Source organism: Panicum virgatum, chromosome 3K (genome assembly GCF_016808335.1).
Source record: "Panicum virgatum strain AP13 chromosome 3K, P.virgatum_v5, whole genome shotgun sequence".
NCBI lineage: Eukaryota > Viridiplantae > Streptophyta > Magnoliopsida > Poales > Poaceae > Panicum > Panicum virgatum.
Genome location: NC_053138.1, coordinates 41361105 through 41375996, shown reverse-complemented (window position 1 = coordinate 41375996; position 14892 = coordinate 41361105). Strand labels below are relative to the sequence as shown.

Genomic DNA, 14892 nt, shown 5'->3' with positions numbered 1-14892 from the left:
TACCAATAACATGTTGAGGGCCCCTTGTCGCAAGGAGAAGTCCCATGCAATGTATGAGTTTACGGCTTCAACACTCAAAATGACCTGAAAAATGTTGAATTAGAAAACTGAAGTAAATTGAAACAATCCATCAATAAAATATAAACTAGTTAACAATCCAGATAACTACTCCATGACTTAATAATAGATTGAACTGGGAAATGCCAACAAGAGACACGAAGCAACAGGTATCTTATTTACCAATAAATAAAGCATATAACTGAGGTCAACTAGATATGTACCTCATGTGTCTTTCCAGCTGGAATAATAGTTTCTTCGTACTCATCACTTTTCCTACCAAAAGAGTTGGGGGGGGGGGGGGGGGTAGGTATTTCAGTTCTGCAAAACCTCTTTTGTACTACTAAGGTAAAGTGCTTAGGGGCAAAATGCATGATTGCTGCAAAATTGAGAAATTACCTTGCATCCCCGGCACCGGCATCCTCAGCGGATATAAAGAATGGTGCGTTCACAAAGACCTCACTGCAGAGTGTTGACTCATTAGTTTGAAAGAAAAAATCATGAAAGTTAACAAGCTGAATCTGCATCACATAGACATGGTATGATATTTAAAGGCAGGAACTCCACTTTTTTTCTTCAGGCCATAGGAATGAATTGCTTCATTGGAAAATTTAAGCACAGCTTGACTTCTGCACTCTCGAACACATTCCAATGGTTTTGCTAATATTTTGAGATCTACTTTCAGTTGTCAAACTAACATTTGGTTTTTATAATAAGGTATACTTTCTCGAACAACACAGGAGAACTGCGCGTCATTCCATTAAGGTAAAAAAGAGTACATTGGTCTAGATAGACCACACCCGGTGCCAGAAAAGGCACCACTCACAGACAATTACATTTGCGCCATAGAGATGACCAAACGACCCCAAGCTTTAAGCCATAAAGGTCAACGACCTGGACACCAACTCCTGGAGTTTGGAAGCCCCTGCCAAGCACCAAAGGCCTCCAATGATTGCAAAATGAGGTATACTTTTTGGAGTAAATTACCTCAGTGCCACAAAAACTTTGATGGCTTCCCTCAGTGCTATAGAACTTTTAGAATTCCCCCTCAGTGCCATGAATCTAGGAATTATTATCTCAGTGCCAAATCTGTTAGGGTTCCATTTATTATTAACGCAACATGGTTAGAAGAGGCATAGACATCATGTGAATGACATTTGTACCCCTGACTCGAGGAACCTTATCCTTCCTCCTCTCTCTCTCTCTCTCCCTCAGACAAACCACGCTCCCCTCCCAACACCTCCTCCATCGCGCCGCCCAGATCCTCTCCCCCGACGCAATGCCGCCTAGGCCTCGCACAGCACCCGGCGTCCGGTCGTGTGGGGGAGCAGGGCCTGCGCGGCGCCCGCAGCTCCGCCGCCCCTCCTGATTTGGGTTGGCTGCAGCCTGCAGCATCAGCAATTTTGTCCAGGCATTCAACTTCTGTCTATTGCAGCTGTATGCTGCCTGTTTCAATGTTTCGATCTTGCCCGCGAATAGGACTGGACCGAGGCCAACAAAAAGAATCCCACGTGGTTGGCATGTGCTCTCGATTGTTAGGCCACCTTGAAAATAAAGTAGCTTGATCCTATAATAGCATAATATATATTTGTCATGAACTCATTGGTAAGAGTACTCCATTTGTAATGAGAATGCTATGGTTAATGTTGTTGGCCCAAATGAAAATCTGTTTCTCTCAACCCATGAAGCCCAAAGGGCAGTCTTACATATATAGGGGCAGAAGACTTAGCATGTCACCACTTTAACCCCGGTTCTTCCTAGGCAGCGACAGCAGGCCAATAAAACCACCATGTGATCTCATCGACGGTCGAGATCACCAAAGGGAGGCTATACCTAGCCTTATCTAGTAATATAGATAGATACATCGACGCACAATTTGAGATTTATCCTAACAATCTCCCCCTAAGTCTCACATAGTGGTCCGAATCACACGGAGGTTGTCGTGGGCGTTGGTGCAGAACCCGCCGGAGCTGGTGAAGAACTCGGCGGGGTCGATGGTTGGATGCTGGAGTAGGCAGACCCGCTGTAGAAGAGCTGCCGACTCCCCCGGATACTTCAAGGTGGATGTAGTCGACGACAAAGTATTGGGTCATCGAAGTGGAAGGAAGCGGTGGTAGTCGTTGTGGGAGGAGAGAAGTCTGATCCTTTCTCTCCCTCATCGCTGTGGCAGACCTTGAACACAGCTTGGACGAGAGGGGAGCGGTGGTGGCCAGGGTGCCGCTCCAAGCGGTGAGGCCTTGGGTTGGCTCCGGAGTGGATGTCGAGTGCGCCGAGTGAGAACTCGGTCTTGACATAGTCTAGGCCACGCGAGCCCGAGCTTAGCATGCCTCCGCTCCATGCGCTTCTTGTCTGCACCTTTGGCTTCGAGTCAAAGTTGGGGGTGAGGTTGGAGTTGCGGTCGCGATCCAACTGCCGGTTAGTGCAATCCAACTGCAGCTGCCGAGCGCGATCCACCTCCAAATGCCGCTGATCGACCTCCAACTCGCGTGCTCTTCCAGCGAATCACGGTGCGCCCCCGTGAGCCCCGGGACCAAAGTCTCCAAGACTTTGTGCTCCTTGATAGGGAGCGAGTGAAGGTACGCCGGCTCGATCTTGCTGAGCATGCCGGTCTTCACCAGTCATCCGAGCTTGGTGAGGGGTACCAACTCCTTGCTGCCGCGGAGCCTGCCGTGGTCGCCGCGTCCAACGTGGCCGAAACCACGACCGAAGCCTACGTGATTCCGAGTACGGTCTCCCCCGTGCTGGGCTTTGCAATCCCGAGCAACAACCACCTTGTGGAGTGCCTTCTCGCCTTCGCAAACCCGTGCGCAGCCAAGGTCGGAGTCGAAGTCGAGGTCGGAGTCATGATCGCAGTCCAACTGCCGGTGCCGACCAGCGCGGTCCAACTGCCGCTACCGGTCGCGCTCCACCTCTAGGCTCCAATCATCCTTGCCGAGCCTTGCAAGAGCCACTCGCGCGTCGCACACCTACAGCACCGCCCGCACATCGGTGGTATGCAGCGCCACTGCACGTCGGCCTCCGAGTCGATCACCTTCGACGTGTGCAGCCGCAGAGGGGCAGCGGGACCCACCGTGGCCTCCATCGCTGCAACCTGCCGCTCCCTCTCGGCTCTGCAGCCTCCATAGTCTCTAGCACGGCTTGAGCCTTCATCGCCTCGCGCGTAGCCTCAGCCTCGCACTGTCGGGCTGCTGCAGCCTTCGCAGACGCCGCTCGGCCTTCTTCTGAGCTTTCGCCACACGCCTCGGCAATGTGTGCCTCACACACCACTGCTGCCTCATCCTCTGCCTCACGCCGCAGCTCCTCCCGACGCACAACGTGTCGTGCTGCTGCCACCGCCTCCCGCCGCTCGGTTGCCGCCCTGCGGCGCCGTAGCTCCCGACGTGCCACTACTGCCCACTGCTCTCGCGCAAAGCGCAAAGGCCAAGCCACCAGCAGCAATTATTACTCCCTGCAGGTTCCACGCAGCGTCCTGCGCGACGAGCTGCCGCGTGAGCTCCTGCGCAGGACCCGCACGGGCAGCCCTGCTGCGCCGCTCCCACGCACCGCGTCCCTCGCGCGACGCAGCCCTGTCGCGACACCGCCGGCGGCTTGGCCCCGCGCGCACGCTTCGGCCTCGCGCCGAGCCGCCACGTCCTTGGCCCTCCCTCGCGCTCGTCGCGCGCCACTTGGGAAGGAGAGGGAAGGGAGGGGCAGGGTTGCCGCCGGCGAGAGAGTTATCAGAGAGGAGAGTGGTAGATTTGAGAAGAAAATAAACCCTAGCTCTTGATACGAATTGTTGGCCCAAATGAAAATCTGTTTCTCTCAACTTGTGAAGCCCAAAGGACAGTCTTGCATATATAGTCGTAGGAGACTTAACCAAGTCACCACTATAACCCCAGTTCTTCCTAGGCAGCCACAGGAGGCCAATAAAACCACCGGCAAATGTTTCATGATTAATATGACATGCTGCTGATGAAAAATATGGTTGGTAAATATGTAATGACAAATTAATGGCTTATGTCTCATGATTAATATGTGAGCCTCTTAAAAATATGTGACTTCTTCCATCTTGTCTATCAATTTTATATGATTTAGGATCATCAATTTTACTGTGAAATGGACCTGGAATGGCATAGGAGGGAAAAGAGTTAAATTATACTTAGATCTTTTAGAGGGGCAAATGAGTCTTTTCCATGACCATTTAATTGCTCCCTAGCGAATGTGGCACTGACAGGATAATTTCTAGATTCGATGGCACTGAGGGCAATTCTATTTTCTATGGCACTAAGGGAAGCCGTCAAAATTTTTGTGGCACTGAGAGAATTTACTCTAATTTTGCCACTACTTTGAGGTCTAATCTTCTATGATTGCAAAATGCACCTTCATGAAATATATTTTTATCAAAATAAAAGTTCCAAAAATAATGAAAATCTAAAATCGCAATTTTAACAGTCATTTTGGAAAAAGAGTTCTGAAATTTTCCCAACAATATAAACATTTCAATCTTAGAGCAATTTGAGCAAAATGTCATTCATATTTATAATCTTTGTTCCTGTCCTCCATATTAATATTTTATATTCATGTTTATGCCTTAAATGTACTTGTTTCATGACCCTTTTCTTTACCTTTTCAACAAAATCTAAAATTTTTAAAAAAACTCGGCTTGCAGGGGGAGAAACCCCTGATCATTGAATAAGAGAAGACCACTCACGCAGGCCAAGAAAATCCCCGAGCCCCTACCCCACCCTTAAACAGCGCTACTTAACCCATGTGAGAGCGGGCCGGAGCAGGTCAGGACCTATTTTCCATGTGCTTTGGCGTGTAGACAGGAGAGGGGATTTTTTTAAAAAATCCAAGCCTGAAATTCGCTCCCACCGGGAGTCGAATGTTAGGGACGCTACCTTCGGATGCCCGCCGAAGGTGTGGACTCAAGAAGACCTCCATCGATAGGGTTGTCGGTCGTGGTCCTCCAGCGGGGTCCCTAGCCGGAGAGGCACTGAAGGGTCGCATGCACGAAGCAAGGGGCAGCGATGGCGGCAGGACCCTGTAAGGCAGCCAAAGAAACGTCGGCTTAGACGGGCCGAAGGGCGGTCTTCAGGCCACGCGGGAAAGGACGAAAAAGCTGTGGAGTGTGCTGAGTTGTAACAATGGCACGGGTAAGAAATTACTGTGTACCCCAGGAATATTCCTAGAATATAGCCATTAGAAGGGTCGTTGGGTGCAATTTCCGAAGGGGTAGTTGGACCCCCTATAAATACCCCGTGTAACTGTGTTGGATGGGGCATTGAATAGAGAATTGTTGAGCATTGTTGAGTACTTCAAGGATGTTTTGGTGGCACTGGTGACCACTTGTCACATTTAGCCTTCCACCAACATTGAACCCAAGACCTGATGAGTGCTACTGAGGCCACCTAACCAGTCTAGCTAGGCACCCGTTCGCAATAAACAATTTTATGATATGTACCTTGATAGTCATGGACATTCTATTGAGTTTTCTGACTTTCTCAATTCTCTCAAGTCAAGTGGCTATGAAATAACAAAGTGGTAAAGAAATATATATTAGAAATATAGTGGAAAAGGAAATGAGGGTGTTTTGCAATGGTACGGAGGGAAAGTATTAGCAGGACATAGAACAAGGGAGTGAGTATATGATTTTACGTAGTTCATATATACCAGCTAAACATCAACACTGAAATTTCAAATATATAATGTGTGAAGCCCTAGAGCATTGGTGATGGCAACAATTGATATCAGTATGCTATGAATGTAGAACGGAAGTGTACATTTAATGCTGAATAATTACCCTATGAATTCGGTGAACTTCCAAAACTCCTCGGTGTAGATAATTACAGCTTGCTGCAGCACAGCAATGTCATCCTGCTCTCTGTTCATTTTTAGTGGCACATAATTAGAATTACAAAGATTATGTTGCAGCTAAAAAAGAGCGAAGTCCCTACAGTCTTCTCTAAAGCACTAAAAGAAACAGTCCAAATGAGAACTTCTCACATTTTCCTTTGTTCATATCGTGCCAAAGAGACATGCAGATACAACCGAATAGCAAGCACCAGTTTTGTAAGGGTGTATAGTGCTGGGCCGTAACGTTCTCTTTGCTCTTCCATAGGCCTGGAAAGAAATTTCAGATTGAAATATAACACAATTGCACCATCAGCAGTTCAGCATTATGCATGCAGTTGCTTGATTGCTTCACATAAGCCATTTTAGATATGTAGGGCATGATTTGATATTATTCATTTCAATTGTTCAATGAAAACATATGCATACATACCCATTATCATCATTTATTTGTCGAATAAAATCCAATAAAACCTGAGGTAGAAGAAACAAAATGTCAAATTATATTGCTGTTTAACACAGAATGCTGAAAGGCATAGTGAATATTTACTAAAGTATCTTATTTTGGTAAAGTTATATTGAAATAAAGAAGTATGCTGCAATCCAAGTTATCTAACATAATAAAAAAACAATCTTTAACAAATAAACATAACATTTGCATGAAGGAGATGGTGAACACAGCTCTAATTTCACTAACCTGTGGAACACCAACCAAATACCTAACAAGAGTCTTATATACACCTGTCGCGGAACCAAGTTGTGCTAGTTGCACCCTCCTACAGATTAGATTATAAAAAGGAAAATATCAAAATTTATTGATAACAAATGTATCTGGACAATGGACTTAAGCAGGTAGGCAACCTTTCCATTTGCTGTTTCCACAACAATGCATATCGATCATGAATGCTTCCACCAGCACTAACTACAGCGTCTACCTCCGCTTGCTTATTCCTTTCTGAGCGTTCTCGTTGTTGCCTGATTAGTGTGCCCCGAAAATCTTGGGGCATGTATGTCATAACTGCATAACATTATAAAAAAATGATTAAATGTCAATTGCTAAGAATCTGTAACTGAACTCAAATGTAGAACTAAGTGATGAACTTTCTGAGGTTAAGCAGAAACGTCGTTACTACCATCAAATTTTCAGTTCTGATATAAAAAGCATTGAACACTTTCAAATAATCAGCAGAAAGTGATGTTTTTTATGATCTATTCAGTATATAATGGACGTACGAAACATGTCATATTATGATTTGCATTGAGTGGATCTGGGAATATCAATCCTAAGAATCAAAACATAAATTGCAGAATTAATTTAGATCAGCTCAGTAATCCATCAGAAGATATCCAAATCATCTACTCCCTCCGTCCCAAATTATTAGTCGTTTTGGCTTCTCTAGATACATAGATTTTGTTATGCATCTAGACATAACATATATCTAGATGCATAGCAAAAACTATGCACCTAGAGAAGCCAAAACAGCTAATAATTTGGGACGGAGAGAGTATACCAAACTGAAATGGTAAACAGGCAAACAGCACAAAACCATCAACTGTGTAATTGTATAAATATCCAATGCCTAGTCAGAATATAAGAATTAAGACTCATTAATTGTATAAATATTCACATTTATTTTGCTATTAATGAAGTGCATCACAGGAAAAGAAAAACAAAAGTAACAAAAAATCAACCTGTATTGAAAACATTGTCAGCATTTTTTATCTGACATTGTTCTAACTTCTTCAACATGTCCTTCAATTTAGCTTCAATATCATCAAGTTTAGAAACTATCTCAGCATCTTCTGGAGTGGACTTCTGTTGAAGCTGCTTACATGTAAATGACAATTGTTGACTACCAACAAAACAAAGGCAGAGCTCATACATAGATGTAGCTAAAATGCTAAGCTTACTGCAACGGGACGACGGGATGTATTGAGCAAAAAAAGAATTTCTTCCATTTGTTCTCTATTCTTCCACAAGTTCTCATCAATTTTGTGGGCAGGTATGCCAGCTGCTTCTTGTTCCAAGAGTTCCTCATCTTTCACATGCAAGATGGATGAAAGAATTATATTACAACATGTTTTTTTTCTGAACAAGATGACAGAATATTTAATGGTCCAGAAAGCTGCCTTTAAAATCCTATGCTGCCAAGCATCTTTGCACTATCTAGAAATGTAAGCTCAAGAGTGTTTATGTAATTCCTGCACCCAGTACACGGTCTTCTTATTTTTCCTGAAATGATTATTTTACTTCATCTTTTCTTGTCATGCTCGCTCATGCATTTTCATTTGTTTACCTTCTCCAAAATTGAAATGTATATGAGCACTTTTGAAGTGTCCCCTGTACCTTTTTTTTCTCTCGAATACGCAGGAGAGCTGCGTATCATTGTATTAAGAAGAAGAACGATCCAATTACAAAACCCACACCTCACCTTGGATCACTGTTTCTTTGGAATCCTGGGGTTTAGTGGGTGTGTGTGAGTGGGTGCGAAGTTGCGTGTGGTGGTGTGTGTCTGGTTGAGCTGAGTGTGTTTCTCTTGTATTTTTTTGGGGAATTTTTCCCTCTCTTCTTAATATAATGAAGCGCAGTTCTCCTGCGTCTTTCGAAAGAAAAAAAAACCTTGGATCAGAATGAGGAACGGGGAGAATTAGGTACAAGACCGTTACAGAAACTGAGCTAAGCTAGGACCTGACCGGGAACACTTCCCCCAGCTAACCCTACTAGGTTACTCGCCCTAGGCCCAACACACCAAGGGCCTTAGCACCTCCAACAATCCACAAATTGGCTTCATCCTTGAAAGCCTGGAGAGCAGTTTGAACATTTGGGGCCGATTCATCAAACATGCAGTAATTTCTGAGTTTCCAGAGGATCCAGGCACCAAGTATGACAAGAGAATTGAATCCCTTCCTATGCTGTTTTGGAACCTCCTTCCAGGACCTTTTCCACCAATCCACGAAGGACATGGTTCTTCAGGTGGGCACCAAAGGGGACAGGTTTTAGGGCTGAAAGATGCTGAACCAAAATTGCTGGGCAAACACACAAGAAGTGAGGATGTGTTGGGCTGTTTCATCTTCCTGGTTGCATAGGGGGGCAGTGATCTGAGTGTGGCAGTCCCCATTTTAGCAAGCGATCCGCTGTCAAACAGTAATTACAAACAGCGAGCCAGACGATGATCTTGCATTTGTTAGGAGCTCAAGCTTTCCACAGCCGCTTCCAATGCTCAAATTGGATGGCACCAACAAAGAAGGCTCTATAGGTTGATCTAGAGGAGAAAATATCTGAGCTTTCATGCTTCCAACTATGTTCGTCTTCAGCAGTGTTGAGCTGAAAGTCAAAGACTGTGTCCCAAAGCTCTAAATACTCCATAAGATCATGCCAGCTGAGAGCACCCTTTATATCTGATACCCAAACATGATCAATCAAAGCCTCAGCCACGGTTCTTGATTTTCGTACCCGCAAAGGAACATTTTTGAGGACATTTGGTGCAAGCTCCTCAACGCATATCAGGGGTAACGTGGAGTATGGCAATTAACATCTAAACTCAGCCCTAAGTAGTCCAATAAATGTAACATATCAGGGGTAACGTGGAGTATGGCAATTAACATCTAAACTCAGCCCTAAGTAGTCCAATAAATATGAGGAATCCATTATAAGTTCATCATTCATTTGATAAAGGAAATCTGGGAACAGTAGCATCCCATGATCAAAATCGACAAACATGATACACCCTCTATTCATTAGATGGCTCAATGCGGTGTCCGCATGTTCGGCCTAGATAACTGCGGGCTGAAACCACCATCATAAGGAAACAGCTGCAATGGCAACCATGCAACCACAAGGATGCCACAACTTCATATGAAATTCAGCTTCAAAACAATCACGAAAGACAGAAGCAAGAATAGTGTGATCAACCAAGCCACAACTTTACCCAAGCTAGTGGTCACTTGTGCATGTCTAGCAAGTAGCAACTGGTGGATTCAAAATAGCCGTATACCACTATTGGATCAAATGAGGAAGAGTTGGTCGCACAAAGAATGAATTCACTTTTTTTTTCTCGAACACACAGGAGATCTGCGTATCAATATATTAAGAAGGGGGTGAGAACACCTAGGGTACACAGGTTTTGTTTGTTTTTCGGGGGAAACAAAACCTGTAGAAATAAACCCCACACACCAAACTGTCACTCTAAAACCCTTGAAAACTTTTTGGCTAGACCCAAGACCAAGACAACTATCCTACCCAGCTGGTAACTGCGCGAGGATGTGAGTAATTCCTCGAGCCCCAGCAAAATCCCACAATTGTAGCTCCTCCCTGATGGAAGAAAGAAACCCAATCAGGTTTGGCTGCAGTCCATCAAAAACACAGCGGTTGCGGTGGTTCCACAGCGACCATGCCACCAAGATTATAGTTGAGTTAAGCCCCTCTTTAATCAAGCCATCCACCCTGCTGTTCACCTTGTCCCATCAATCATCCAAGGAGTTATTGTCAGGTTGCAGGGCTAAAGCCTGCAAACCGATCCCTTGTAGAACACTAAACCACAACTGTCGTGAAAAGAAAGTAAGAAACAGTGCAGCAGCAAATGGTTTATTGTCTCCTTTTCTTGGGATTGCCCCATCCTGAACATTGCCTTTTCTTGATCACAGAAAAGGCAATGTTCAGGATGGGGCAATCCCTTCCAAGCTAGTCGATCGGCTGTCCAGCACCTATCATGTGCGACTGCCACATGAAGAATTTACATTTACCCGGGGCCCAACTTTTCCAGATCCTTTCCCATGGTCTGAACTGAATGCCGCCAATGAACATTGCTTCATAGGCTGATTTTGCTGAATACCTTCCTGAGGCTGAGAATTGCCAAATGTGAGTGTCTTCTATCTCTGGTTGTAACACAACATCAGATAATAAATCCCAAAGGGCTAGGTACTCAGCCAGGACATCCACAGTTAGGGCCCCTCTTATGTCCGATATCCATCTCATTTCAGTCATGGCCTCATGCACTGACCTTTTCCTTGCTCTGTTGGAAATGGTGCCAAAGAGGTGAGCCACATTCCAATCCAGGCTCTGTCCATGCATCCAGCGGTCCGTCCAAAATAATGTATTCATGCCATTTCCTACCTGAGTGATGACAGCCACACTAAAGAAGGATTTGACCGTCTGATGAACCTGAACTGGGAGGAAGGCCCATGGTTTGTTAGGTTCTGTCTTTTATAACCAGAGCCACCTCATTCTTAGTGCCCAACCTAAATGCTGTAGCTGTGAGATGCCTAGTCCACCTAGTTCTTCAGGTCAAGTAACATAGGGCCAAGCCAGCAAACAATGTCGCCCTTTTACATCTTTCCTTCCTTTCCAAAGAAAACCTCTCCTAATCTTGTCAATAGCTTTAAGAGCCCAGGGAGGGAGGTCCAGAGCCATTACCAAGTAGATGAGCATGGAGGTGAGCACAAACTGAACCAGGATTCTCCTTCCTGCCTTTGTTAGTAGGTCGGCCTTCCATCCAGGGAGCTGATCTGCTATTTTATCAATAATTGGTTGAATTTGGGCCTTGTTCAATTTTTGTAGGGTGAGTGGTAAACCAAGGTAAGTGCAAGGAAAATCAAGCACCTGGCAAGGGAAGTGTGCCTGGATGGTTTCTCTGTTTTCCTCATTGCATTGGATGGGCAGCATACTACTCTTTTGAATGTTCGTCACCAATCCAGAAGCATTCCCAAAGAGGTGTAAAATATCCAAAGTGATATCCATATCAGCAGCAGCAGGTCTCAGAAAAAATACCACATCATCTGCATAAAGGGAAATCCGATGTTGCAGGGCCCTCCTAGAAAGAGGTTGTAGCAAGCCCTCATCGGCAGCCTTTTTTTTACCATATAGCACAACACATCCATTACCAAAATAAACAGCATTGGAGATAATGGGTCCCCCTGCCTCAATCAGTAGGAGATTCTTTCCCCAGGAGATCCATTGAGAAGCACCTGTGTAGGGGAAGAAGCAAGAAGACCACTGATAATATCACACCAGATCTGCCCAAAGCCAAGATTTCTCAGAACTTCCAACAAACTGAATCAAAAGCCTTTGTTATATCAAGTTTCAGTAGTAACCGAGCTTGCTTCTGTTGGTGCAGGTGTCGAGCTGTTTGCTGCACTAGCATGAAGTTATCTTGTATAAAACGACCTTTGATGAATGCACTTTGATTGGGGGAGACCAGCTGATCAAGTTTGCCCGCCAGGCGATTAGCTAGGATCTTTGTAATAAGTTTAGCAAAGGAATGGACTAAACTTATTGGTCGGAAATCTGACATGTGAGGCATCCTCTTTTTTTGGGATAAGTGTGATATATGCAGAATTGAGCAAGTTGAAATTCCCAAATTTCCTACTCCAGATGGCTGAGACTGCTGCCATGACATCAACTTTTATTATAGGCCAGCAGGCTTTATAGAAATTCGGGTAAATCCATCTGGCCCCGGGGCTTTGTTGGATGGCAGCGTGCAAATGGTTCTCCAGATTTCCTCTTCGGTGAAGTAGTTAAATAGGATCAAGCTTGTTGACTATTTTAGCTTGAAAAGCCGTTAATTTTCAAATCATTCATTTAGCAAGAGTTGAATCAAAGCTACAGATTCATTACTGGAGACTTGATTGTACAAAAGAACACCTAAATAGAAAAAAAAAGAAAGTCATAAAACTAATGGGGAGGACCTCTCCCACATCCTTAGAGCAACTCCAGCAATAGCCCCAACTTTAGGATCCCTACTTTCTGAGTAGGGGCTGCCCCAACTTTTTGGGCTATAAATTTAATCCTCAACTCCAGCAGTAGCCCCTACTTTGGAACCCCTATTTTCATATAACATGTGGGGCCCACACATCAATGAGTTAATTCTTTAATTCTTTTTTTTTATTCCCCCAGCCCACCCTTCTCTCTCACACTCTTCTCTCCCTCCCCCGTACACCCCTCTCTCTTGTACTCTCTCTCTCCCTCCCCACTCAAATCTCTCTCCCGAGCTTGGGGTTTGGGACACCCGCTCTCTATGGTAGCGCGAGCGGTGGTCTGGAGCACCAAAGCAACACCGTCTGTGCTTGGATGATGCATGCATGCTTGAGCTTGGGGCAACGACAGGCAAACTTCAGCTCGGGAATGGCGGCGGCGAGCATGCACCAACTCAGGATTGGCAGCGAGCGGGCTGCAACTCGAGGCCGGTGGGGTCGGCACAGCAGATCGGTGGCGCGAGCACTGCATCTTGGGGGCGGTGGCGCGAGCGCTGCAGCTTGGGGGCGGCGGCGCGGGCACTACACCTCGGGCTGGCGGCGAGCGTGCCGCAGCGGGGCGCGCAGGGCGGCGGCAAGGTATCGCAGCTCGGCGAGCGCGCAAGGGGGGAGCGAGGAACAGTAGAAATGAAAGAAATAGGGGCCTCCCTTGCCACCCGTGGCCGTGGGAGAAGGGGCTGGTCGGCTGGAGGGGTGGATTTGGGGTCCTCTACTTTAGGGACTTAGGTAGGGACCCTGCTCGAGTAGATTTTTTTACCTTTGGTCCCTATTTGTTGAGTAGGGACTCAGATAGGACCTCGCTGGAGTTGCTCTTACGCTTCATCAAGAAGCAATCTTAAGCTGCTTTCAGCAACCCAAGCAAGCAATTCCCTAATAGCCACCAGATTCCACAAAGCAACCCGCCTATAGAAGCAAATATTAAGTCTACCAACAACATCCCGCGCAGGAGAAGCTGAACCCCCGTCGGAACAGTTGAAGAAATGGCGAAGAGATCGAGATTATGCGCCGCCTAGGGAAGGAGAGCAGCGGATCGCGGCTGAAGATAAGCGAGAGAGGGCGTAAGCACTCACCGGGGGCGATGGGAGCGACGGCGGCGAGGTCGGCGGAGAGGGTGCGGAGCCGGGCGGCGATGTCAGTGGCGGCGTTGGGCAGCGGGGCCAGCGGGTACTTGTCGTAGTAGCGCGCGAGGTAGGCACGCGTGATAGGCACGAGCCCCTCCGTCGTCGCCATCGCCTGCACGGCTGGCGAGCTGGTCAGCTGGCGGCGGCGAACGGAGGTGGGAGGTGGCGTGGGGAAAGGGGAAGGCAGGGAAGGAGGGCCGAGGGGGCAAGTGAAATTAACGTGCTACAGCGGAGGAAGGAGAACGGGGACCGTGCGGTCACCGGGCGGTGGGGCTTAAGAGGAGAGGACAAAGAAGTTATTAGGGGTGAAGACAATGTAACTGTGAGCTCCTGTTTAGTTGGTAAAAAGATTTGTATTCGTCGTATTGAATCTTCGGACACATGCATCGAGTATTAAATATAGTTAAAAAATAACTAATTATAAAGTATAACTGATTTATACGAGATGAATTTTTTTAGTCTAATTAGTCTATGATTGGATATTAATTGTCAAATAACAACGAAATATGCTACAGTACCAAAACTCAAACTTTTTCACAAACTAAACACAACCTGAATTGTCGTAGTCTTTCCATTGATCTAGAAATTAGTAACTCTATGTAACAGCAACAATAACTTTGATTCATGGTCCATGGCTGTTACATGGTCTTCAATCCATCCTTCACTATGGCCGTTACTATGGACTTCCATTCCATGGTGGCTACATTTGATGAGATCAAATGAATCTGTTTTTATAACACTCCCTCTTTTGACCGAGTTTATCTTGAGATGAAAAAGTTCTTTAATTCCTTTGAAAGACCCTAGAAAAAATAGGAATAATATGTCTGGTGATTATTTTAACATGAACATGTAAGGTTTAAGGAGTAATATAGGACTTGTGTTATCTCTAGAAAAAACCCTGGTGGGGAAATGAGATAAGGCATATTCTTGCATCGAACATTATCTCATTAAAAATTCTGTATGAGAAAAACTGATGGTAAAAACTCATAAAAGAAAAGAGTGCAGTATGAAGCGTTTAATAAGGTCCATCATTCAGAGAGTCTCCCCCTGAAGCTTGCAAGTCTCTGAGTCGTCTCATACCAATTCTCTTAACACATTTCTCAAACAACTCGTCTCTGTCTATTCGCTTCTT

The 14892-nt window shown here is 45.7% G+C and overlaps 1 protein-coding gene across 4 annotated transcripts in view; it reads right to left on the bottom strand.

Annotated features, from left to right (window-relative positions):
• The window catches only part of LOC120699192, a 36004-nt gene extending 21998 nt beyond the window's left edge, over positions 1-14006 (bottom strand). For 3 of the 4 annotated variants that reach the window (XM_039983080.1, XM_039983081.1, XM_039983079.1), the window contains exons 1-11: positions 13710-13998; positions 7801-7928; positions 7582-7714; positions 6751-6907; positions 6587-6665; positions 6323-6363; positions 6043-6159; positions 5840-5920; positions 457-519; positions 282-333; positions 4-84 (exon numbers count right to left, since the gene is read on the bottom strand). In XM_039983080.1, the coding sequence (XP_039839014.1) occupies positions 4-84; positions 282-333; positions 457-519; positions 5840-5920; positions 6043-6159; positions 6323-6363; positions 6587-6665; positions 6751-6907; positions 7582-7714; positions 7801-7928; positions 13710-13869 (1092 nt within the window). In that variant the 5' untranslated portion in view covers positions 13870-13998. Of the gene's footprint in view, positions 1-3; positions 85-281; positions 334-456; positions 520-5839; positions 5921-6042; positions 6160-6322; positions 6364-6586; positions 6666-6750; positions 6908-7581; positions 7715-7800; positions 7929-13709 lie in introns of all 4 variants that reach the window. The other variant, XM_039983078.1, reaches the window with a different exon arrangement.
• Positions 14007-14892: the final 886 nt, after the last annotated feature.